This window comes from Rhinolophus sinicus, linkage group LG06, assembly GCF_036562045.2.
Source record: "Rhinolophus sinicus isolate RSC01 linkage group LG06, ASM3656204v1, whole genome shotgun sequence".
In the NCBI taxonomy this organism is placed as follows: Eukaryota; Metazoa; Chordata; class Mammalia; order Chiroptera; family Rhinolophidae; genus Rhinolophus; species Rhinolophus sinicus.
In genome coordinates, this window is record NC_133756.1 from 162,180,943 (window position 1) to 162,207,136 (window position 26,194).

At 46.8% G+C, this 26,194-nt stretch overlaps 1 protein-coding gene across 10 annotated transcripts in view; it reads right to left on the bottom strand.

Moving 5' to 3' along the window:
- Nucleotides 1-21,063, bottom strand: part of KMT5B (lysine methyltransferase 5B) — a 53,139-nt gene extending 32,076 nt beyond the window's left edge. The window contains exons 1-3 of one of the 10 annotated variants that reach the window (XM_074336824.1): nt 20,881-21,036; nt 20,285-20,566; nt 2,272-2,507 (exon numbers count right to left, since the gene is read on the bottom strand). In XM_074336824.1, the coding sequence (XP_074192925.1) occupies nt 2,272-2,431 (160 nt within the window). In that variant the 5' untranslated portion in view covers nt 2,432-2,507; nt 20,285-20,566; nt 20,881-21,036. Of the gene's footprint in view, nt 1-2,271; nt 2,508-18,876; nt 19,087-20,012; nt 20,194-20,284; nt 20,698-20,880 lie in introns of those variants that run through there. The other 9 variants (XR_012497658.1, XM_019717498.2, XM_074336828.1 and 6 more) reach the window with 9 other exon arrangements.
- Between the last annotated feature and the right edge of the window lie 5,131 nt (nt 21,064-26,194).

Genomic DNA, 26,194 nt, shown 5'->3' on the forward strand with positions numbered 1-26,194 from the left:
TCTTTCTCTTGGTCTGCCTTGCTTAAAGGTTTGCCAATTTTGTTGATCTTTTCAAAGAATCAACTTTTAGCTTTGTTGATTTTCTCTACTGTCTTTCTAGTCTCTATTTTGTTCATTTCACTCCATTATGTACTTCCTTCTGCTTGCTCTTTTTCTGGTGTTTTAAGGTTAAAAAGTTAAGGTATTGATTGAAATCTTTCGTCCTTCTTTAATATGGTGTTCACAGCTACAAATTTCCCTCTAGGCGTTGCTTTAGCTGTATCCCATTAGATTTGGCATGTTATAGCCTCATTTTCAATCGTCTAAAAGTATTTTCTCATTTCTCTTTTGATATCTTCTTTAACCCACTGGTTATTTAGGAGTTTAATTTCCATATATTTGTGAATTTCCCAAATTTGCTATTCATTTCTAATTTTACACCATTGTCACCAGAAAACATACACAGTATGATTTCCATCCTTTTAAATTTATTGAGAGTTGCTGTAATGGTCTATGGTCTATCCTAAAAAATGTTCATGTGCACTTGAAAAGAATGTATATTCTGCCATTATTGGGTGGAGTATTCTATAGATGTCTGTCAGTAAGAGTTGGTTTAGAGAGTTGTTTAAGTCTTCTTTCCTTGTTGATCTTGAGCCTAGTTGTTCTAACCATTATTGACAGTAGGGTACTGAAGTCTCCAAATTATTGCTGAGTTCTCTATTTCTCCAGTTTTGTCAGTTTTTGCTTCACGTATTTTGTGGCTATGATGTTACGTGAAGTCACTGCAGTTTATCTAAGATGGAGCATTGCTTTGTTTCTCTTCATCACTGGCTCCTTTGGCACCATTCTTGCCCAATAACATTCAATATGATGCTGTCCATCGTCACATTCTCTGGGTTTTTCCAACTTATCCCTCTAAATTTGTCTACACTTGTCAAAGTATAGCCTATAGAACGGTCATTTGCTAAACTCTTATGTACCTGCAACAATTAAGCAAATTAAGACCATTTTGCCCTATGATGCATAAGAGGAGGCCAATAGAAATTTGCTTTTTAAAGAAGAGCTTAAGAGATGCCTAATCTACTGAACAGAGCCAATATCGCTGCTAGAGTCGTGATAGTTCTCAATTCCTTCAGGTTCCCATCACATGCTAAGGGTGGAGGCGGTGTCCATGCAGAGAGGACCCATTCGGTCTTAGATTCTCCTTCTGCTCCTATTCCAAGCAGGGATTTCTGCCTGCTTCTTTACAGAAACCGTGACCTGATCTGATATGGAAAGGTTAAGGTATTGATTGAAATCTTTCGTCCTTCTTTAATATGGTGTTCGCAGCTACAAATTTCCCTCTAGGCATTGCTTTAGCTGTATCCCATTAGATTTGGCATGTTATAGCCGGGGCCCAATGGATAGCATAAACCCTGAAAGTTAGAAGGAAATGAATCAGAACTGGGCAATCTATCTGAAGCTGCAGCAAAGACCAGGCTAATCCAATCTACTGGAAGTAAGCCGACTGCAACACAAATTAAAGCTGTTTGGCAGTGTCTCAATTAACCTCAGGAAAAGCAAAGAGACAGAAAGTGTCTTCCTTATCATGGCTGTACACGTCATACGGCTGCTACTTCGACTTATACTCATGCGGGGGCATTTTACTACTCTTAGAAGAACTATGAAACATGCATCAACTCTGCAATTTCTCAGAATTCTCACCAAGTAGCCTCATTCTCACCAAGAAGTATAGAGGTAAAAAACTAACTTATCATCAACAGGGCTTCCCTGTCAGAATAAACTATTTTTCAACCTCTATACAAGTATAAGGAGAATAAATGGTGACAATTTGTGAAGCTGCCCTAAACTCCACTTATCGTAAGTTGCCTTTATTAATTCATATTACTCTATAATATAGTTTTCAAAGAAATATATACTTATACTTACATTGAATATGAAAAATACAGTTTGAACTTTTAAGAAATTCAGTAGCAGTACTTTAATATTTTTATAGAACAGATTAATCATTTAGGTATAAATTCTATAAAATATAATTTAAAACTACGGATATAAAAGCACGACTAAACATTATTAATTAAGCATTAAACTTAAGTTGTATACCATGTTTGATGAGACTGAAAATTGATATAACTTTGAAAGAGTAAAAAAACTATACTATTAAGTGTGAGAACATAAAAAATTGTTCTGAAAACCACAAAGAACAGAATACACAGAGAACAGAATTACGAACTGGAAAGAATTACTGCCCCATTTCACAATCAAAAGAGCGACAGTTAAGTGTGTACATACAGCGGCTTGACCTCCTCTCGACTGCGTTTTTGCCCGCCTTCACGGTGTCCTTCCCCGTGTGCTGTAATTTTGATTGATTCTGCTGATGGTCATTAGACAACTTGCCTCCATTTCTCCTGCCATTCACCACCATGTTCTTGGATTCTCCCAACCACTTCATACCCACAGACAGCCTGACCCAGGTGCATTTAGTCACTCTCTTCAGATAGCTTAGAGAATAATTTCAACGTTCTCTCCTAACAGAAACAAAATATGAAAAATAAAACGGGGAGGTAAATACATAAAAGACGATGCTACATAGACCCTTGAGAAAGATACCGAGTATTAAGTTATTTAGTAATTAACGTTTCCACTTTTTCCTTTCCTTTTTTTTTTTTTTTTAAGGAGGGCGCAGCTCACAGAGGCCCATGTGGGGACTGAACCAGTAACCTTTTTATTAGCACCACTCTCTAACCACCTGAGCTAATGGGCCACCCCAATATTTCCACTTTTTAAAGACCTGACTCTCCGGCCATCCGTGTCATGATGAGGTCTGCAGTACCCGCCTCCCCCCCGCCCCGGGAGGGACTCCTTCTGTCTCGTTCACTGCTTGTGCTTTAAATAGCTATTGGTAAATAGTACGAGCTCAATAAATGTTTATTTTTCAGTTACCAATAAGAATCATCATGGTTCCTTATTATGCTGATACTGAGGTACAGCTCAGTTACCTGCTCAAATTACTTGGTTTGGTAACATTCTATTAACTGTGAGTAAACGACAGGAAGTTATTTCTTGTCTACAACAGCTTGTCACATCTGTTAAAGTCAATGTTCAAGGTATTTAGGGATATCTTATCAAATTTCAAAGTATTGCCCATCATAAAATGTCTGCCTTAGCATTCCTTTACAACGGCAACAAAAACTGGGAGACTATATTTGTTAATATAGCGTTATCTCTCACTATCTGAATTTTAATTAGCTGAATTTGGGAACTGAATGATTTGGATAGTGAGGGATACTCATAGTTTATAAGGACTTTGGAAAGTGATGGTATAATAGATTACATCTGCTGGTAATGGAATGAGAAGGAGGATGTTGTGACGTCATCTCACTACGGAATTATGCCTTTAGTATAAGTTAGACTACAGAGCACACAGACCTTTAAAGCTAAAGGAACTTGAAGATCCTAGTACAAGTCCTTTAACTTGCAGACGGAACCGAGGCCAGAGAGACTGAGGTCCATGCCCAGCGCCACACGATCGCCTGCGGCAGAATCACCAGGGGAACCCAGCACTGTGGCCTGAGGGTTGCTCACTACACCATACGAACGGCAGTTTCCTTACGTTTTATATACACACAGAAAAGTGTACAAATGGGACATTATTTTGAAGTACTCCCAGAAACGTGTAACTGGACAGGCCTTTAATGATGACCAACACAAATACAAAACATTTTTACTTGACTTCTGGTCTCTTTCATGTCACAGGACCTTTGTGTGAATTCACAGTGGGGTAAAATGTGTGTGTGAGCAACATGCTTAGGTAAAAAATATGTGATCCACATTAAGCATCCTTTCATAATTGTTCTCCAACATGTATTTTTCTCCCGGTTCTTTCACTATTTAAATTCAATTAGTATTCGACTTTTATTGTGCATATGTTTTGATTCTTCATATAGGCTTCACTAAACCCAGAAAAATACTGCATCTTAAATAATAGAAAAGGGTGAGTAAAACTATTGATATATCAGTTATAAGCTAAAGATTCTTCAACCATTACAATTTCTCAAATTAAACATAAGACCTCTTATTGATGAGTAAACATCCTACGTTTACACTTAGAAGAAAAGGCACAGAACTCGAGAGCAGTATACTTTTGAAACACAAAGGCAAAGAAAGCTTGGGAAAAAGGCAATGCCCCATGACACGCTTGCTCCACTCTGTCTGGAACACAAGGACCCGGTCTTTTTGTCTGGCTACTCCCTTCACATTCCAGGACCTTTTCCTTGGTCCTCGCTGTCAAGTGCAGGTAGACACCCTACTATAAAACTTAGGTGAAAGTCCGTACGTCACTGTAGCAATGGTCGGTCTGACTCCTTAATGGACCAAGAGCTCCTGAGGTCGAGAATTCATTTTTCTTTTCTCTAACCCCGGTATCCAGCACAGCACACAGCACTCAACTGATGGAAGAATAAATAAATGAGGCTATAGTCTAACCCACCTAACGGAAACTGTATTTCTGCATTTTTTAAAGCTGTACATTAAAGTTATGTCCTGACCCTCCAAACCCTCTTCTTTCTCAAGGTACCCAAGCTGCTATAGGCAGACATGGCAGGAATCACAGCCGCTCCTGCCCCCAACCTCCCTGCCACCTGCCATTATGCTTCCTGGTTCACCCCCTAGGTGTGCACCTCCAAACAGAAGGGACAAGAAGAAGAGGGTAAAGCGCGTTTGGTCCTTTGGCAGCTCCATCTCAGGGATGCCCACGTGTAACACACAACTATGCCCAATGACTGAAGCATGTGTTTCTAAGACTCGTAGGAGGGTCTTCCTCACTGATAAGACATGAAGTGTAACTATATGGAATGGAAAAGACCAAGAGGCTTTAGGAAGAGCTGAGAGGCAAAAGAAATAGCAACTCATCTCTCCACAGAGCATCCGTAAGTCCCAACCCAGAGTCCCACTCCGAGCTGAAAACCAAAACTGACACGAGGCCCAGCAATCTGTTCTAACAGCCGTCCAGGTGACTCTGATGCAAGCTCCAGTGTGAGGACCACTGTCCTAAGTCACTTACGCGAACTCCTGCACGAAGTCACTTGGTCACCTACTAGGGCAAAGATGCCAAATCGCAAGGAAAATTGTGGAATAAAAAATTTTAATTTGAGGAAATGATACCTATGAACCTATTATTTCCCGAGGACCAGGAGTTCACCAGGAAGTCATTCCAGCAGCACACTTCTGCGCAGTTCGTGGAACACAGACTAAGAGCCACTGGGACTTACACGTAATTTCTACCAAATCTGTGTTATTGATCCAAACTGGAGCAGATTCATAACCTCGGGTCTCATTTATATTGCAGTCCACCGACACTATCATGTTTGAACTGAAGGTACCTTAGTGTAGCAGGACTCTGTCACTCAGAGTGGGGCTGAATTTCACTAGTGTGACTGCACTGTACGTGTCTGATATATTCTATCAGAGGCTCCAATACGCCCCACTCGTCAAGGTAACAACAGCTCATTTAGGCAAAAGATTTCACTTAGGCTCACAAATGAATATTTTGTGAAAGCAGTTCTGGTAAAGCGATCAGAAATGTTGGGGCTATTTATAATTTTTTAGCTCAAAATGAGTATCTGTCATAAAACCCCTAATTTTATCAGGTCACCGTTTGCTCTGCCCCACGTGTGTGGAATCTGTTCTTGGCCGGGAGCTTGCCTATCCGACCACAAGCTGGACGAGCAGTACGTTACTGGTGGACATAGAATTCAAAAGCTAACACAGCTGACAGTGGCAGACTATGGAGACCGGGCTGAAGCCACCGGTGGCTGGCAAAGCCTCATGGCCTCGGCTCCCACAGGGCCCCTACCAACATAAGCAAGGGTGCAGCGTCTCCGGCCCAGACACAGTTGGCTCACATGGAAATGCCACCATGGCCTTGGCTTAGCTGAAGTACTGAGCTAACTGGCCACTGACTGTATTTATTTAGAAGTAAAAATTACCTCAAATTTATCCCAAAATTGGCAGAAAATTTTTTTTTCAAGAAATGAGTACTGGCCACTCCTTAAATGGCATAACAGTTACAAATCTTTCTCTGTTCTGATTTCCCAATATAAAAATATCCAGAAAATTATCAGTCATCTATTATATTCCCAACATTATTCCAGGCAGTGGGGGTACAGCAAAGAACAAAACAAGGTTTCTCCTTCATTTGTGCTTATATTCTAATGAAGATTGCTCTGGGAAATAACAAATGCACAAATAAATGCCAGCACCTTGGAGAAAATCAAGGAGTGCTAAGTGGCAGGGAGCGTTTCGGGTGGCATAGGGGCCTGATGGGGGCAAGAAGCCAGGCAGCTGGGGAGAGCGCGATCGGCAAAGGCAAGGCCACAGCTGAGGGAAAGCACTGGGCGTATCTGAGGACCCGCACGGGGCCAGGGTGGCTGGGGCAGAGTAAGGGCGGGAGGGCGGTCAGAGAGGGTGCTAGAAGCAGCAAGGCGGGACAGAGGGCCCCAAAGGCACTGCTGAGAGGGGCACTGACCCTCAGTGAGGCGGACAGCAGGGGACGGACATGATCTGAGTTCAGTCTTAAAGGCCCGGGCCAGCTGCTTGCTGTGTGGAGAAGAGCTCACCATTAATGTTGTGTGTGTGTGTGTGTGTGTGTGTGCGTGCTTAGGAGGGCGCAGCTCACAGTGGCCCACGTGGAGATCAAACCGGCAACCTTGGTGTTATCAGCACCACGCTCTGACCAACTGAGCCAACCGGCCGTCCCTCACAATGAATGCTTTTTAAAAAGCAGTTCTAATGAAGTTATTATCAAGGTGGGGGGACAGGCGAGAAGGCACCAGCTGAGAAACTCCCGCGGTAAACTAGACACTGGTGCCTGCAGCAGCAGTGGTGAGGAGCAGTCGGGTTCTAGATCTTTTCTGAAGGTTTTGCTGATAGACGGGATTTGCTAACAGATTGTGTGAAAGAAAGACTCAAACATGCCTCCAAATGCACGGACGGCCTGTGTAGTCACAGCTGTGACAAACAGTACAGGAACATGAGGCTTTGGCAGGGGTCGGGGAGCAGGAGCTTGGTTCTGGTCACGTTTGAGACGCCCATCAGAGACCGAGGGGACGTGCAGAGAGGCAGCTGGACACAGGGCCTGGAGCACGCGTCCAGGCTGGACAGATACACCTGGGAGTCAGAGTACGAATGGCATTTCACGCCATGGAACGAGATGAACTGAACCAGGAAGTGAGTCCAGAGAAAAGAAGGCTAAGGGCTGAGGGAGCGCCCCAACTTCTAAAGACCAAGATGAAGAAAGAGCAGCAAAGGATGCTGAGAGGAGCACCTAGTGAGGAAGGAGGAGAAGCCAGAGCAAAGCAGGGACCAGCACTTCCGGGGGAAAGTGACCACCAGGCTCCGAAGGCAAATCCTCTCCTAAGAGTGTTGAAACTCACCAGGCGAATGGGCCACTCACCATCTGGGAGCCTCTTTCAGAAACAACAGAGACCTTCTAAAATGGACACAATGTTTCGAAACATGGGCTCTGTGAAAAAAAGTTAGATAGTGAATAAAAAGCATCAAGTAAGAGAGCAAGAGTAGAAATTGCACATGCCAGAATAGATATATGTAAATTAAATTCAGAGGGTGGGAGACGATGGGACTAGATTAATTTGAGAACAGTAGGCCTTGAGAGAATTTATAAGGATCTTTTTTTTACTAAAATACTGTTTTTGAATTAATAGATTAGCTACTTCTCTGGAGCAGAGCAACAGATCTCATCAGAGTGTGGTAACGGGGTGGAATTCCTGAGGTTACTGTGCAAGCCTCTGCTCCCCTATTTTTATGGGGGTTCACAAAATGATGAAACCAGGTTCTAAAGAAATGCAATGACTCTGCTCCAGGACGGGCAGCACCACCCCCTGGGAGGTTCCCCTGACACTCAAGTCAGCAGGAAAGGCAGATTCACTCACTGTACATGGTTTCACCGGACCAATCAATAAGGGGAAGCAAGCACGTTTCAGATTCTAGTACCAAACATAAATAAAAGGGCAGACAACTTAGGATAATACAAAATATAGTGGGAAAACTGCTAAAATAAGAGGTGTATTTAATAAAGAAAGTATTTCTAGAATTATGTAGAGTTATATTTAAAAAGGACACTCCTAATCTTATTACAATACCACTACGGTAAAAAGCACACACACACCATCACCACCAGCCCATTTCAAATCATCAACAGAATGGCTATCTTTGGGGGAATGGGATTAACACTAAACATTTTTTCCCCCAAAATGTTTAGAGTGATTTTATAATCGTAGGCGGGGGGCCGGGGGTGGGGAAGCAAACAAAAAAAACCCCTGATACTTGAAAAAGCTTCAAGAGAAAGCAGAGCTGTTTCACAGAAAATGTGCTCTGCAAAGAGCCTGCTGTATCCTTTGCAAAGAGCCTGCTGTATCCCGGCAGGGTGACCCTTCTCTCCTTCCACTGTCCCTTGGATACACCCGGGATTTGAAACTATTCAGTGACTTCTGAGTTAATCGCTCATGCCCAATTTGAGAACTGTAGTTCCAAGGAGTTTTTTAACTGAATGTCCTAAACACAAGCCAAGATTTTAAAAAATCTGTCAGAAAAAGTGAAAACATTGATTCTGAGTATCAAGAATTTTAACAAAATTCCTGGACTTTATCAAGAACTTTCTAACCAGTTTACATGTTGAACTTGTGTGCAGATAGTTTATCTTAGAGAAATTATCCAGTGTCAATGAAACAATCCCCAAGTGGTTGAAAAGGAAAAGGTAATACATTTTTAAAAAGCAGGCTCTAGCTTGCTAGAAGACTTTTGGAATTCTTTATTGAGAAAAAGCAGAGCAAACATTTTTCAAATGGTTCAGCTACAATTTATTAAGAAAAAAATTCAAATGTGCTCCAATGTTCATCACAGCTTTATTTATAGTGGCCAAGACATGGAAACCAAAGCGTCCTTCGATAGATGAATGGATAAAGTTGTGGCATATATACATAATGGAATACTAATTCTGCCGTAAGATGAAACAGTACCATTTGCGACAACATGGATGGATCTTAAGATTATTATGCTGAGCGAAATAAGTCAGACAGAAAAAGCAGAGAACCATATGATTTCACTGATATGTGGTATATAAAACTGAAAACAACCAAAAAACCCCAAGACAAACAAATGGAAGAAACAAAAACTCATGGACACAGACAACAGTTTAGTGGTTACCAGAGGGTAAGGGGGGTGGGGGGTGGAAGATGAGGTAAGGGGGATCAAATATATGGTGATGGAAGGAGAACTGACTCTGGGTGGTGAACACACAATGTGATGTATGGATGATGTATAACAATTGTCACCCCAATAAACTTTAAAAAAAAAAAGAAAATTCAATATACCGAACAGTTACCAGCGTTATCCCTGGAGAATGAGACAACTGTTACCTGTTACATGATATATTTTTCACAGGGTTCAACTTTTGAAAATGAGCATTATTACTTTTGTAATAAAAATTTTAAAGATATATAAAAAGAAAAAAAAGACTTCACAAAAGTCCTTCTGCATCATTCATGTGCATGTAGTTCAAAGCAAGTTCCAAAACCTTCCTATAGCAATTGAAAAGGCGGCTTCTAGAGTGATGACAAATCTCACACGTTAATAAAATACTTCCACGAGTTTTCCACACTTTACTTCTGGACTTGGGATGCTCAGTGTCACAATCCCAGACTCCCAGGGGCTTTATACTTAAAATCGGTATAAGGAAGACAAACACAAATAAAAAGCATAGAAATGAGAGAAAGCACTGTCCGAAGAGGAAACAACAAACAAAGACACCAAAAGAAGCAAAGAGCCCACAGTAGACTAGGAGTCAGACCACTCAAGGCTAATGTTCCAACAACATCCTACTAGGTAAGCGAAAACTCAGTTTCACCTTCTAGGGACTCACACGTCCAGCCTATCTCACATGTGAAAATTACATGCAACAGCAAAAACGAAAGTATTTTGGAATTGTCAAGTAACTACCGCTAACAGAGTTGACCTTGCCAACGCCCACCAGGCCCTGCAGGGCCAGCCCAGCTCACACTCCAGATGCCTGGTTTCCATCCTTCCAGTGTGCTGGGCGTCTTCCCGGCACTGGCCTTGGCACTTGGGATGCTGCCAACCTACCCCAGTGCCCCTCAGCTCGGTCTCCATCCCCCAGACGGCCCTGTTACACGCTTGAACGTTTCTCCTTCATGGTGCTTACTGCACCGTACCTGCTCCTTCATGTAAGTACGCATGATACTTGCCTTCCCCGTTGCAGTCACCTGTAAACTGGCTAAGTACTTTCACATCATTGGAACTCAGCACAAGGCCCGACACACCACAGGTCCATTCATGACATCCCTCTTTCTAGTTGCCAACCTAACTGCTACACATAAGCCTCAGTGGTTATTAGTTCTGTCCCTTAAATCTAACATGACAAAAGGACTCTACAATATATCAAAGAATTTCAAATTGGTCTTTATCAATGGTTATTCCAAACCCACCTGCAATCACTACATATTCGAGCCTCCAGGGACTCCTACAGTAAAGACCCACATAATCAGGCCAGTGTAAGAAGCCGCAAAGCTACCAGAAGCATTTGTGATCAATATTCCGTCATAAGACTACAACGCAGTTTGACAGGGCAACTGCTTAGAAAACTACCATGAAGTCGTGATCACATCTGCAACCTTAAAAGTGCTTCTATAAATATTGTCAGAAGTAAGTTTCATTTGAGAATTTAGATGACTTGTCAGAGTTCATTTAGTGCTAGTGCTATGAAAGAAAAGCCTTGGGGATTTTTGTTTTTCTGAATTCACAATTAAGCCTTCACCTAAGGGCAGAGCTGTTGCTGTAAGAGGAGGTGTCGTGCAAATTCAATGCTGACTGGTAATCTAGAACCAAATGCCAGAGAAAAGAGTTGGTCTCTAACATGTACTTGTAAAATAATTACTAATGCCATATTATTGTTAAAAGTATCATTTCTGCCTTCCTCCTCCAGCGTTGGTGGTCAAACTCATATGCATTTTGCTTCAGCCAATTTAACAGCTTTCCCAAGCAGCTCAGGTAGTGAATGAAGCCCCATTCCGCCCCATTTGGACAAGCAAATGAAAGGCGGGCTTCTGAGCAGTTTCCCACCAATGCGTAACAATGCCGGCCCACCCCTCAGGATGGTGAGACAGCACCCCTAACCACGCTAAAGTGGCTGCACTAACTGCTCTAAAGGAGACTGTAGTAGGCTGGGAAATGATCCCAGAGATATCAGGACCTATTCAGGAACCTGTGAAAGTTAGCTGATAAGGAAAAAGGTTTTTGGAGACGTGATTAAATTAAGGGTTTTGAGATGAGAGAGATTACCAAGTGGGCCCTACATGCCATCAAAAGAGCCCTTATATGAGAGAGGCAGAGGGAGATTTGGCACCACACACTGTGGAGAAGGAGAGGCAGAGAGTAGAGTGATGTGGCCACAAGCAAAGAGTCAGCAGAGGCTGGAAGCGGCAAGGAACTGATTCTGCCCTCCAGCCTCTGGAGGGAGCGCTACCTAAACCCTGATTTGGACCCAGTGACACTGATAGTGAACTTCAGGCCTCCAGAACTGAGAACACATTTCTGTTGTGCCAAGTCACCCAGTTTGTGGTCATTTGTTACAGCAGCCATAGGAAACTAATACAGAGACCACGAAAGAGTAAACCCAGGTCATAATGCTTCACAGTTAAGAGACTCCAGAAAGACATCAACTTCCAATGTATCACAGGAAAAAAGATTTTAAACACCTTTAAAAAGTTGTTTTAAATATGCTTTTTAAAAAAAGTCACTCTCCTCTTCTCCTGCAGGTATGAAACACTGCTACAGAGAGAGCTTTATGTATTTTGAAGATAAAGCTGGCATCTCAATCACATGTAATTAAGTCACACACGGTGCTTAAGCCCAGCTAACTAAGACCTTCCTGAGAAGTAGCAACTGAACACTTTATATTTACATAAACATTTCCAATAAAAATGGAAACTAAAACTACTAGCACTGTTCACTTAGCAGGCCACCTGCAACAGCAAATACCCACCACCTGTAAGTCTAGTCAGACATTTACAAAACTGCCACTCATTTGCTCAGCCACTGATGTACCGCAGGGCACGCAATAAACTCCTGTCTAAACGCCCCGTTACAGAAAATATTGCTTCACAGTTCCTTATTTACTCACACCCGCTATGTATCACAACAAAGGATTTTATATAAGAAAGACTCATGTCTCCAACGATCTCAGCAGCTATTTCTAAAATAAAGGTTTTAGCGGATGCAGTTGTTGAGGGAAATTCCGCAAACCAACCAACCAACCAACCTGCTTGCCCATCTCTCCAGATTTGATCCACCTACTTACCCTGGAGCGCCCATGACCAAAATCAAGGCTGCTTCCTTTGTTACTGTTTTCTGACCCAAACAGCATTTTACTTTTCTATAAACAGATGCCACCTAGTGTCAAAAGTCTGTAAGTACAGCCCACGGTTCCTCAGAACCTCTGAGGTAAGTAGAACAAAGAATCACCAATTCTTACTGGGCAAAGGCCGGAGTGAGGAAAACCTTCCAGAAGGCGATTCTTGGGCTGGGTCTGAAAGGCCAAGGCTACTCTGCCAGGCATAGACCGCAGGGCGCGGCGCACACAGTGGGTCAGGACGCGACTCTGGGAGGGTCGCGCCCGGAGGCTCCCGCCCTGGCTCTGGTCATCACTCTCTGGCCCTGTGACCATGGACAAGTCATTTAACCTCGCGAATGCCTCATTAGTAAAATGAAAACAGGGCCTTCCTCCTGGGTTTGTCACAGGATCAAATGAGCAGAAATGGCTAAGAAAATAAAGGTCTCCAACTGTCTCCTCTTTTCAAGTAGCTAAGGCAGAAACAGAGAGGGCCAGCCATGTGATGTATTCTTCACAAAACCTTCAACACTCGCGTAGAAATTGCCCCTCCACTCATCCGACCGTAACTCGCTCAACAACAAAAATCCCATCGCCTCATCCATTCAGAAAAGTCCAAGTTTTCATGAGAAAGAAGAGAGACTGGGGCGCTAATTTATGACACAGAGCTGAGATCAGCTTTATCCCCTGCTGCTCCGGAAGAGAAGGAATGTGACAGCTGCCAACAATGAAGAATAAAAGTCCCACCAAACCACCTCACATGTCAACAGAGGGACCACACACTTGGTCACAGTGGAATTTAGCTTGTTGTGTATCTGGTAAAACATTACTTTTTCTTACTGTAATTCCATTTTTAAAAACAACAATAAAAATAGTTCATCCATTCATTAAGTGCTTCCTCAATGTATTTTATCACTTAATTCCCACACCCTGTAAAGCAGGTACTTTGGTTGTTGTTATACAGATGACAGCTTGGAGGATTCACCCAACTGTACTCTACAAAGGGTCCCAGTGGTGGGAACGCATGTGACTGGCGGCAGAGAGACCAGTTAGGGAATTAAATGCAACAGGAAGACAGAAAAGCTCTGGGGCTTCAATACCTCGGCAAGATAGGTAAGATACAGGCGGTGAGGGGCATAAAGGAATTCCAAACGAGTCGGAACTCTCTAGCTGGGGTGCCTGCAAGACTGCCACTGACCGAGCTAGGGACGTGCCTGCAGGAAAGAGGAGAACGTGTGGACGTACGAAATTTGAAGAGGCAGACACCACTCAGGTGGAGCTGCTGTAAGATGTTAGAACTCAGGGGGGAAGTGGGGACTGGAAAGAGTAACATTAATAAAAAGGACTTCACAGTTTACCAAGCAGTCCAACATTATTTCAATTCAAACAATCACAGGATTTCAGGGCAGAAAGTCTTAGAGTAAAAGAAACAGGCTCAGAGAGATAAATTACCTGCCCAAAGTAATTCACTTCTTCTGACAAGATAATGGCTACCAATGCGTGAAACAAAAAAAAAAAAGAAAGAAAGAAAACAACTTTTGAGCTTTATCCTGGGCAGTTAAATGAAAATAAAAAGGGGAAGGGAGAGGAAATAAAATGACGAGAGACACAATGGCACTGAGGGAGAGGGAGAGGGAGACAGAGAAAGAGAGAGACACGTCTTGCAAAGCAGCACCCCCACTCACAGCATTTGGGGATATGTGCTGCTACGTGCCCAGCTCAGTGTCCGACACACAGCTAAATAGGTGTCTGGTCAAGACATGAGCGAAGAGCTGACTGCGGGAGGCCACCTGGCAGTCCTGGGCATGACACAGAGACACCTCCTAGCGCTGGTTTTCTGGGCACTATTTCATACAACTGCTCTATATGATCCAGAATCTATGCTGATAGCTTTACGTGTAGCATATGTGCCCATCACAGCCTTTTAACATACACAACATACTAAATATACTAACATAATATTGAATTATACAATGACATACAAGATACTGCTATCATCACCCCCATTTTACAAATGAGAGCAAGCCTGAAAGAATTAGAAAACATTAAGCCGAGGCTGGGACTCAGAGACTGTACACTCTTGACACAATATAAGAAAGCAAAACAATCCTGACTCAAAATTTTAAACATACAGCAGGTCCTCAAATAACGTCGTTTTGTTACAACACTGGTCAGATGCCACGGGAGCTTAACTTTGTGTATACCAACTAGCCTGTGGTACAACTGGCTTCATCACGTCATTTCACTTCAAGTCACCTATCGACGACATTCAGCCAGGACCTACTGTACTTTGCCTCATATTTAAAGAGAAAGACCCTAGAACAAAACAGACATGGTTCCTGATTTCATGGAGCTCACAGTCCAATGTGGGAAGCGAGACAACTGATCCAATAAGCAGGAGACCATACACTCTGGTAAGAACTATAAAGGGAAGAAATAGGATGTTAGGAGAATAGTATGGGAAAGACTGTGGATTGGATAATCAGGGAAAATAAATCAAAAGTATAAATATAGAAACAATCCCCTTTTTCCATCAAAACTCTCCTGGTATCTATGTACATCCCACAAACAATTTCTGAGGCAACTGCCTTTGTCTAAATTCTGCTGGGCCCCAACTGAAGTCTGTTTTTGTTTCTTTATTAAGGGGAAGGGAGAAGGTTTCCATATGGTCTCTCTAGCCCCAAACTCGACTGGCTCTGTGGCTGAAGGAGCAGCCCCCCCCCCACTCCTCAGTTGGGGGGCTCCGTCTTCCTAAGATCAGGCTGATCTTCTTGCTAAAAATACATATCCCTCCACCTCATGCAACACAAGCATTTCCTTGAAAATAAAAATACTCCTCAGAGATCACTACGCTGTACCAGATATTCCAACCTTGTTGTACAAATCACACAGACAAAATGACTCATTCTGCAGATCCAGAATCCACTCAATCCGACATTTATCCAGAACCTACTGGGAGCCACCAGGCACTGTTCGTGGTGCTGGAATATTGCTGGCGCCCGGAGAACACCAGAGGGCGCATGAGAGCACCAGCCTTCAGGAAGCTCAGGCAGGGCTACTAGGTGAGTGGGGGACCTTGCAAAACCAACGGGAAGCACGTGAAAACCGGGTGCCTGAAGAACAGGGCAGAAGGTGCCAGACAGGAAGCAGGATGACCCTTCACCAAAGGGGTCTTTGCCTAAGACCTGAGACAATCGCAGTGCTATTAGAGATGTGCTGACCAGGTGCTCCTACAAAGAAGCGCCAGTTAGCACACAGGCGTTTGTTTCACCCTAACCCCCAGGACCATGAGGTCAGCAGACTGGCAGCCCCATAACGTAGGTGAGAGGTACTATCACTACAAATGAGATGGCTAACGCTCAGAAATGAAGTTGCTTTCCTGAAGTCAAATTGCTATTAAGTGGTAAGGCCAGGTCTAAAACCCTAGTGTTTCAACTACTCTAGGGTTTACTCCACTATTTGGGCCACACGTGCATTGACCATAAGTAAAGAGGTGGAGCACTGAGGATGCTCCCCAGGTCTAGTTACTTCCGTCTTTAGTGAACTGTTATAATACAGAAAATTAGACAGCTTGCAGAGGTGCAACTGACAAGTAGGAGCCATACAGACCTTAACGACACTATTGGGACCATTGATACACCCGAGTCTCTCAAGTCTAAACCCAACTGATCATAAGCTATACCACCAATTTAATAACATTTCAAAAAAGGAAGGAAAAACTACATGGACTATACAGATGAACTATGTAAACCCATTAGATATCACATATAATTAAAACAGCGCTGAGAAGTAAGAAAGCAGGGTGGCAATTAAGTGTAAAAGATAAACTATAACTTAGGATTGAAAGTGATCTCAGGTATTGTTTAATTATTTTACAGATGAAGAAACGAAGGTGTGGTCCTATCCAGGAATTGATTCTTACTCCAACAGTCTTGCATCTAGTCCCAGAATTATATGTATATATAGTCATAATTATATACAACCCTAAAAGACTGTGGTGGTTGAGTTTGTCTCACACAGACACCTGCCAGCCCCACATCTGGCTGGCAGATGAAGGAGCCAGAGGCAGTGAGTGACCAAACTGGTCCGACGGTCCTAGGAACCCTTTAGCACAAGGAAAGGAAATTGTGAAGCAAAACACAATTTAGAGCATCAATGACTATGGAAATCAGTGCTCTTTTTCCTTTTGTGAGAATATTTCAGAGTTAATGCAAATAGTTCCTGGTTCCATCACCAACTATGTAAGTACTTACTTACTGCCTCCGAACAATATGGGGAACAGAGAAAAAGTTTTAAAAAAAGTTAACGTTAGACATTAATGTGGATTTACAAAAATAAGGTGATGATTCTTTCCTGTACAGATGGATCCTCTCTATAGCATGCCTTTAAAACAGTAAAATCCTGCAATGCATTTAAAATAAGATGTGCGTGACTAAAATTTGGGAATGTGTACTGAATAAAACAATATATGTTTGTAAGTGAAAAGCGCTTTCTTTAATTTGACTGGGACAAAGAGAAAGTCTGATCACATTAGATAAATACAAGATTAGATATTGATTAGGCATGACCTTTCCTCTCAGCAGACACTTCTAGGAAACACCTAATTATGGGGAAGAAAAGGGATTCTAGTAAGAACTAAAGTAAAAACAGATTTGTAGAGGTTTTCTTTTTTGGGGTGGGGTGGGATATAGAGTTGGCAGAAAGAATTTAAACAAAGCTGTTACACTTTCCCCTGTTAAGAATCTTCTGGACAAAGCCCTAGGTACTCCCTCATTTGCTAGGACCCTTCCTTGGAAGCTCACTCAGTGCAGCTCAGTCACTGAAAGCTCTCGGTTTAATTCACATTGCAAATTTAAGAGCTTCAAACAGAAAGCATATTTTTAAGAGTTCAAAGTTGGCAGTCTATCCAAGAAGGAAATTACTTTTCAAATCACTGTGTTCGAATGCTTAGAACTTCCTACTGCTTGCAATTTAAAGTGCTTTGGCTGGTTTTAAGTTTTCTCTTGTAATAATGAGTTTGTGCTTCTTATAGCAATTAAAACCATTTCCTAAACCAAGACATGTAAGTACCCATCCCCCAGTAAAAAGCAACTAGAAATCTGGCTGAAAACTTAAGGTACATGTTATACATAAAACTTACTTCTATAGTGGAGAGCTGTATCTGAGATAATACAGCCACCGCGTGCGCGTTCTCCCTGGTTTACTTAGTAAATTCATGTAACCAAATGTGTTAGAGTGGAACAAAGATACCTGCCATTGTCTTTAACACTGTGTGGAAGACTCAATAATTAAGAGTGTGCTAGGTCTACAAGAGTCCTGTAATTTGCCCATAGAGAGGGATTTTGGTGAGTGAAGTAAGGCTCACATGTGGTAGGCAGGAGTATAAAATAATGGAATTTAGGTGGTTTGTTTGAAAGGAGTTGCTCTCAAAGGCCATGGGTAGGGCGTTCCTACGGACAGGGAGCTGCTCAGATGCCACACACACAATATACCCTTTGCCAACACAACCGACCATGTATTCATGTCCTATAACAAACTGATACTCATGTAAATAAAAATCAGGTTCAATGCCAGATTTATATGACCCTGGGGTCAAATTTACGCGCCAACATCCCCCACCCACAAAACTGCTCAAAGACACGCAAACAACCTGCTACTACTTCCTTCATATACATATTCTGATGCGCTCCCCACCCCACCTCCACCTCCCCCCAATACTGCCCAGTATTTGGTTCAAGCATGTAGAGCTCAAAGCATAAGCAGCTTGTTCAGTGTGCACGGGAAGACGGGTGAAAACATAGGCAAGAGATCACTTGGAAAGAACTTGGAAAGAGCGCTTGCTTTCAGAATTCATGGGTAAAAAGCAGGTCTATTCTACTCTCTTCTTGAAAAATGAATATCCACAATATTCATTTCTCTCTCAAACTAAGTTGCTTTGCTAATGACTACCATGTTTTTTAATGACATTAGAAAGGATATATTTTGAAAACTGAACTATATACGGTTAAACTTGACAACTTGGAAATAAATTTAACACTTTCATAACTCAACAAGCTCACAAGAAAGCTGAGGGGATGGGCAAGGAAACAACCAAATATAATACAAAACAAGGTAATGACTGCTCGGGGCAACACAGAGGAAGTGTGCGTTCTCCTGAGTGGGGCAGCCACTGCACGTGTGTGTGGAAGAGGTTTCGCCAGGAGGTGACATTCTCACTGGGCCTTTCTTTCTGAAGGATGAGTGTGAATGGGGGGAGAGGGTGTAGGAAAGCTGGGCAGGATGTGCCCAAAGGGCACCAGGCATGGGAAACTCGTGGGGCTACAGCTTGGGGAAGGGAGAGCAGACGTACAAGGTCTAAGATTAAAAACTGGAAAATGGGTCTGAGTTCCCAAACACGTTGGCCTTAAAAGTGCTCATGGACATGCATCTTGGAAAATATTAATAGACAGGGAACACCGACAGCGACGGGACCACACCTCGGTTCAAGTTGCTCCACGTTCCACTGCGAAGTAAACTTGCATCTGTGCTAGCAATTCTTCAAGGCCGCTTTTCAATATGTACAATTATCTGTGATTACTTCACACAAAAATGATCTCCCTCTCCCTTTCCAAAGCGTTTGTGCTTTTCCAACGAACCATCAAAAGTTACAGGCCCGAAGACCGAAGGGAGAAAGTTTCGGCTGATGCCACGTTTAAAACTATGTATCAAAATAGTTTCAAAAGGTCCTGATGAAAAGCGCCATCACCACCGCCCAGCTCGCCTCCCCACTATTGCAGACTCCCTCCCCCCCGGGGGGATTTCACTTGGCAAGTTCCTACAAATTAACTTCCAAGAACCCATTTTCTCCCCCTCATCCCCCCTCAAGTTCCCCACTCGATGGACGGGAACGAAGAGCTCCAGAACCGGGTCAAATGGACCCGAATGGAGCGAGCGAATTTCCGCGGGGCCAACGCGCGTCCACGCCGTTCCAACAAGTCGGCTCGAGCTGTCAACGCGTTTCCCCCCCGCAGGTGGGAGCGACGCTCAGACACCTCATCCCTGGGTACGTGGAAGGACAATCGCCCTGCAAGGACCCACGCGTTTTCTCGGGGCGCGAGGCGCCGGCCGACGGAGCGGGGCCAGGCCGAAGCGCAGAGGGGCCCGGGCCAGGCCGGCGAGCCCCGCTCAGCAGCCGGAGCCGCCGCCGCTGTCAACCGGGAGACGGCGGCGGGTGGGGGACGCGCCCGGGAAGAGCGCAGAAAGGAGGCTCGAGCCCAAACAAAAACAAGCCGAAGCGGAGCGCGGCAGAGGGAGCAGATTGGGCGAGACCGTTCACGGCTGCCCATTGGAGAAGAGGGAAAACAGAGTCCCCCAATCGCGAGCGGCGGGGCTGCTCCCCTCGTGCGGCCGCGGGGCGGCCCGGCGCTGCCCGGCGGCCGCTACCGCTCCCTTCCGGCGGCGCTGCCCACTGCAGGCCCCGCGCCCCGGCCGCCGCCGCCGCCGCGCCCTCCCCGGCCGCCGCGCCCCCCCGCCGCCCGCGGCCTCGGCCCCGCCCGGCCGGGAGCCCCGCGCCCGCGGCCCGCCCCCAGCCCGCCGCCCGCCGCCCCCCCCCCCGGCGCCCGCCCCCGCTCACCGCCGGGCGCTGCCCGCTCCTCCTCGAGGCGCGTCGAGGCCCCGTGCCCGGCCGCTGCGCTGGGGGACCCGCGCTGCTCGGCGACACTTCCCCGTCCCCCCAAAAAATTAATCACCAAAAAATAATTCCAGAGAAAAATGGAGAGTAAAATCCAAGATGGCGGCGCACGCCGCAGCACCGCCCGCTCCATCCGCTGTCAGGAAATGAGTCCCAGCCGCGGCAGGAGCCCCCCGCCCCCACCGCGCCGCGCCCCCGCGCCCCCCGCGCCTCACCTCGCCTCTCGCGCGGCCGCGGGGTCCCACAGGCAGCCGCCAGCCTCGGGGCTCGCGTCCTGGGTCCTGGCGCCGCGCTGCCGCCTCCGGAGCCCGGTCGCCCTCACCTCATAGCCCCGGAGCCTCGCCGCCCGCACCGCAGTCGCGTCGCCGCCCCCGGTGAGCCGCCCGGACGCCGCCCGGGAACGGTGGAAGGACACAAAAATGAGTGCCCTCGGCCGGGCGAAGGGACACCACACCGGATCGCGCTGTGCCGGCCGCCTCTGTTGCTTTTACGGGACTCTGCGGGGGGAGGCGGAGAAACCCGAGAAAGAAATGAGTCCCTCGCCGGGTGCCCTCGGGGCGGAGGGACAAAAAGCGAATTTGGAGGCACCAGCCGAGCCGTTGCCTCGCGTCTCTCGTAGCGGAGGGATCCGTGCCGGGCAATAGGCAGGGATCCCTCCGCCCCTCGCTGCCCTTTAAATCGCGGCTGGAGGCGGCGTCGCCGCGCGCCCCTTGGGCGCCACCCCGGCTTTGGGCCCACTCGCGTGTCCTGTTCCCGCGGGGTCTGCCCACCTACCCCTTCCCCCCCAGACCCTCCGCGTAGCTGCACCCACCGCGGACAGCTCCTGAGCCAGGAGTCGGGCAGCCCTCGGGGACAGCAGGTTCCGCGCCCACTGCTCCTCCCGGTTGCGCCGAGGGGAGGTGGTCCCACGGAAGCGAGCTTCTTTGTTGTGGAAATGGGTGTCGTTGGAAGCAGATACACCCTTAAAAACCATGTGGGCAGCCTGAGCGTTCCACCGCGGAGTGTGGGAGGGAGGAGGGCGGGAGCGAGCATTAATTGGGCCACGGGCTTCCTAGTGTCGACTGACCATTTATTGAGGGCCTACTGTGTGCGAGGCTTTCTGGGAAGCAGTGGTATTGCCACTTCCCTGGTTGGGCAGTGCCAGGACCAAAGAGGCAATCCCCTCGAGGCGCCCAGGCAGGTGGGGGAGCGGCTGAGTGGCTCACACGCGCCAGGGGGTCGCCCTTGGGGTCCCGCAGTCCCATAACCGGGACCACAAAATAGTAATGAGAGCAATGTGTGCACAGCCTTTGGTGGATACATACAAATTGAGAACAGCTACGGTTCTCAGTTTGGTGCCCTGTCTCATTTACTCCTTACAACCCCCAGGAGGTGGGGACCCTTGTGGTTCCCAGGTTACACATCAGGAAACTGAGGCACAGAGAGGTTAGCTTTAAGCTTTAAGACAGCCAGTGAGAGCTTCAGCCAGAGCCCTTATCCAGTACTCTAGTGAAAAACACAGACCTCAAGGAGAAGTTAAGGTGCCACAGGCTGGCAGATGCATGGAAGGTGTCCTTAGGGAAGCTGAGACCGAAAGGAGATTGGGGTATGTTAGGAAAAGGGGGTGCTTAGGGGAGGTGGAGCCAACAAGTGCAAAGGCCCTCAGAGGGGAAAGAGGCTGAGTCTTCCAGAACTGCCCAGCGTGGTTCCTGCAGAGAGGAGGCAGGTAGGGCAGGCAAGTAGATTCCAGGAAGAGCCGCAGGTGTGCCTTGGTTTCCCCTGCATCCCCAAGGCCTGGCACAGAGTGGACACACCATGCAGAATGGGGCAGTGGATAGTGTGGATGGCCGCAAGGACTGTGGTCCATTAACAACAACATGGTGCTTACCCATTTTCCATCCACCTCGACCTTGGGTGGTAGACATTATTACCCCTTCCACAGATGGGTAAGTTGAGGCGCAGTGATTTGCCGAGGGCATGTGTCTAACAGGCAGGGGCAGGTCTTGAGCTGCAAAACCAGAGCTCCCCCTATCCCCCTCACCTTCCCTCCCGACTTCCTTGCGGGGCTCTGGAGGTTGACTGGGGCGGGGGGACAGAGCCTCACCACCCCTCAGGTGAAGCACACCGGGCACATTGCTCTGTGCTTCCTGCCCTTTCACTCTACAAGCCTCAGGGACACCTGTGATATCAGAATTCGTCTTGCCATGTTCCTGTTTACAGACACACCTAACACATGATTGCTTTGTTTCTATTAGTTTCTGATTTATCACTAAATTTTCTTCCCAAGGTTTTCATAGTGCTTGGCTCCAAATACTCAAATTGCATCCCACTGAGACTGCCTTTGCCGCCCCCCACTGGATGCCCACAGAGGCGCGCACATGTGCCCGCAATGAGCAGACACAGCCCTGTGTCGACCCTCCAGCGTCTTGGTGCCCAGGCCCCATGTCGCACCATGCCCTGGGCAGCCCTTCACAGCCCCAAATGCCAGTGTCCTCCACACAAGTTTTCCAGAATCCACTCCAGCACGCTGGTGCTCTCCACGGACCCCTGGGGCCGACACCCAAATCCCAGCCCTGTAAAGCCCCCAGACCCCCAAGAGGCTGACACCTCCATTTAGTCACTGCCCAGTGCCAGGCCAAGTATTCTGGGCAGCGACTTGCAAGGGCGCAGGCCAGGCCCAGAGCCTGGCAGGGGAGACAGTGAGTGAACCCAAGCACAGCTTCCTCCCAGGCTTTCCAGCTGCGGGTCTCCCAGCCCCCTACATTGCTGGCTGCTGTTCCAGCCTCAGCCAAGAGGCCCAGGGCAGGCCAGGGCTCCTGGCAACGCTGAGTTGGCGCTCAGGACTTCCCTGGAGTCATCCTGAAGCCTTGGTGCCTTTTGGGGATCTCAAACTGGGGAGCCCAGGGCTGCACTGGTCAGAGGGCACAGCCAGGAGCCGCCCTCCTGGGGGAGACTGGAAATTCAACTTCCCCACAGGGAGCCTGGCCAGCTGGAGTCCTCCTCCTGCCAGCTGGCAGGGGAGGGGGGGGACAGGAAGTAGTGTGGCCAGGCACCTGCCCAGCCCCCATGTGACAGGAGCCATTGGCATTTACACTGTGAAGCCTCTGGATGCCCCAAAGTGGAAGTCCTAAGCCACAGAGGCAGTGGGGCCCCCACCAAGTCTTGAAAGATATTAACAACTCTAAAGAAAGACCTAGTCAGCGGAAGGGGCCCCGGGCAGTCCCGGAAGCACCGGGACTGCCAGCCCAGCCCGGAGCTGACCTGGAAGCAGCGCCCTTCCCAGGGCGCTGGCTGAGGATACAGAGCCTATTCCAGTCCCCGAGCAAAGCCCAGGGACACTCCAGAGGCCCAGCCTGGTCCCCCCATCCCTGCATCACTCTCCAGCTTCCCTTCTTCAAATGCCAGCCACCCAGCGACTGGCTGGCAGGGATTTGCTTGCTGGGATCCTATGTCCACGGGAAGGGCCCACACAAGTTATGCTGACCCCAGAATTCCAGGTGTGGGATGGCAGGTGGCTTCTTGTTGTAAAGTGATATATTGGCTTTTGGACTCTGCACATGAATCTCACCCGGTCCCCAACCCACCCCTTCCCGGAAGAAAGGGCTGTTCTGATGAGAGCATGTGTCCGAGACTGGTGGGAAAAGGGTGGGGCATACCCAGGACCATTCTGGTGGCCCATCTGGGCGGCTGCTGGCTCCCTGGCCACCTGCTTGAGCACCACTAGGCACCGTGTACCATCCTTGCCTTCCACTTGCCCCTCCACTGCCCACCCCTCCTTTGATAGATGAGAAAAACAAGCCTCTGAAAAGCCGAGTGACCTACCCATGGGCCCACAGTCAACAGCGGCAAGACTTCATGGCAGCTCTGTACGGGCTTGGCCCGAGGTTTGAACCCCAGCTCCGCGGCTTACCAGCCATGTGCTTTGGGGCAGAAGATGCAGCCTGTCTACACACCGCATCTCACCTGTGAAAGGTGCCGGTCCTCGGACCTGCCTGAGTAATCTCATTCATACCTTTGACATTGTTTATGTAAGTAAGATGCCCAAGTTCCTGTCTCCAGCTTGGACTTCTCTGAACTTCTGACACCACCACTTAGCTGTTTAATAAATAGATTTCAAATACAGCACGGCTGAAATTGAATACACACTCATGGAAACTTCCACCTGCCGGGCAGATATTCTTCCCATTGCTCACGTCTAGTACCTAGTGTCCATTCTCCCTTAATGGCCTTTGTTTATTCCTCCTTAGTATATATCCCCATCTAGCATCCTGTATCCTTTATTGGCCTTCTCCAGGGCCATCCCGCTATGAGCTCCTTGAGGGAAGGGGGCGTTGTCCGCCTTGTTTGCTGCTGTATCTCCCATCCGGAACAGCTCCTGGGGCCCTGGAGTAGAGGCTCAGTACACAAGGATGGCGCTAACCTCCTGGGACTGCTGCAGGGACCAGAGGAGGCGGAAGCGGGTCTCTAGCCTCTCAGAGGAGGCGGAAGCGGGTCTCTAACCTCTCAGAGGAGGCGGAAGCAGGTCTCTAACTGTTCTCCTGGATCGGGCTCAAGCTGTTCCATAGAGGAGGCTTCTCTACCACCGACCCCCACGGAATGCACAGGCCCTTCCCTGCGTTCAAGATTGGGGTGCCCAGGGATTTGTGTCCACCTGGGCAATCAGCTGGTGCAGCCCTGTGTCCCTGAGGGATGGTACTTTTCAGGTTCCCACCACCACCAAAAAGAAGGCCAGTCTTACTCACCCCTGTCCTTACTGACACACGTAACACAGAAGTAACGCAGAAGGGACCAATGGCAGCTGAAAAACTGGTTTCCTCCAGGGTAGGGAAAGCGTACTCTTACTGGTTTTTAATTATTTCAAACGTACAGGAAGGTTCCAAGTTTAACACAAGAACTAGTTTTCCTTGACCATCTGACTATATCGCCACCCAGATAGATGCTCCATGATTGCCGAGCGTGTGACGGTATGTTTCCTTCCAACTGAGCTAGCCGCCTACAAAACCAGACTGCGAGGATCAAAAGCAAGAAATTAAAAATAATAATAAAAATCAAGAAATTAACATTCGTAGGCCGCTGCCATAGAGCCTTCAGACGACACCCACTCTCAGTGTCCTTCACAGCAAAGGGGCTTGTCTCGAATCCCTTTTACTTTGGTTACTGGGTCTCCTCCGCTTCCTTCACTCTGGAGCAGTTTTACCCCCTTTCCTAGACTTGCATGACCTTGATACTCCTGAAGGTTACAGGCTAGCTATTTTGTGGCATGTCCCTCAGTTGAGGTTTTTCTGATGGTTCCTCAAGTATCTTTGGCAAGGTCAACTTTAAGGTCAAGTGTGTTTGGCAAGAATGTCCCAGCAGTGAGGCCGTATTCTCGTCGCATCCTACCAGGTGGCGAAAGATTCAATTCGACCCATAACTGATGATGTCCTCTTGGGTCACCTGATAAAGGGATGTCTGCCAGGCTTCTCCACTGGAAAGTCACTCGTTTTCCCTTTGTAATAAGTATTCTGGGGAGAGGTATTTTGAGAGGATGTAAACATCCCATTGCTCTTCATACCTTTAATGTATTAATATATTTATAACAGTATGGACTTAGGGGTTCCTATTTTGTTCAATAGGTTATAATCTGTTTCTCTCTCTCTCTCCCTCCCTCCCTCCCTCCCTCCCTACCTCCTCCTTTATTTCTTCAAAGATATTTGTGGCAGCTTTGTTTATAATAGCCCTAAACTGGAAACAACTTGAATACCAATCAACAGAGAAAGGATATACAAATGTGGTCTATGGGCTGGATGAAATCCTACTCAAAAATAATAAGGCATGAGCTACTGTTACAAGCAACAACATGGGCGCATTTCAAAAACATTGTGTTGAGGTAAAAGAAGCCAGAAACCATGGAGTACAAATCGTTTGATTCCAAACTGTGATGTTCTAGAACAACAACGAAAAGAACCCAAATGGGGATTGAAATCTGAAGAGTCACTTGCTTCTGGGCAGGTGGGATTGACTAAGCAGGGACTGAGAAATATTGACGAGAAACTCTGTGGTGTGATGGGAAACATCCTGTGCCAGGAGTGGTTTACCAGGTGCATATGTGAAAACTTGCAAACCGTAAGTAAGTTCTATACACGCAAAACAGAGGAGGGAAAAAC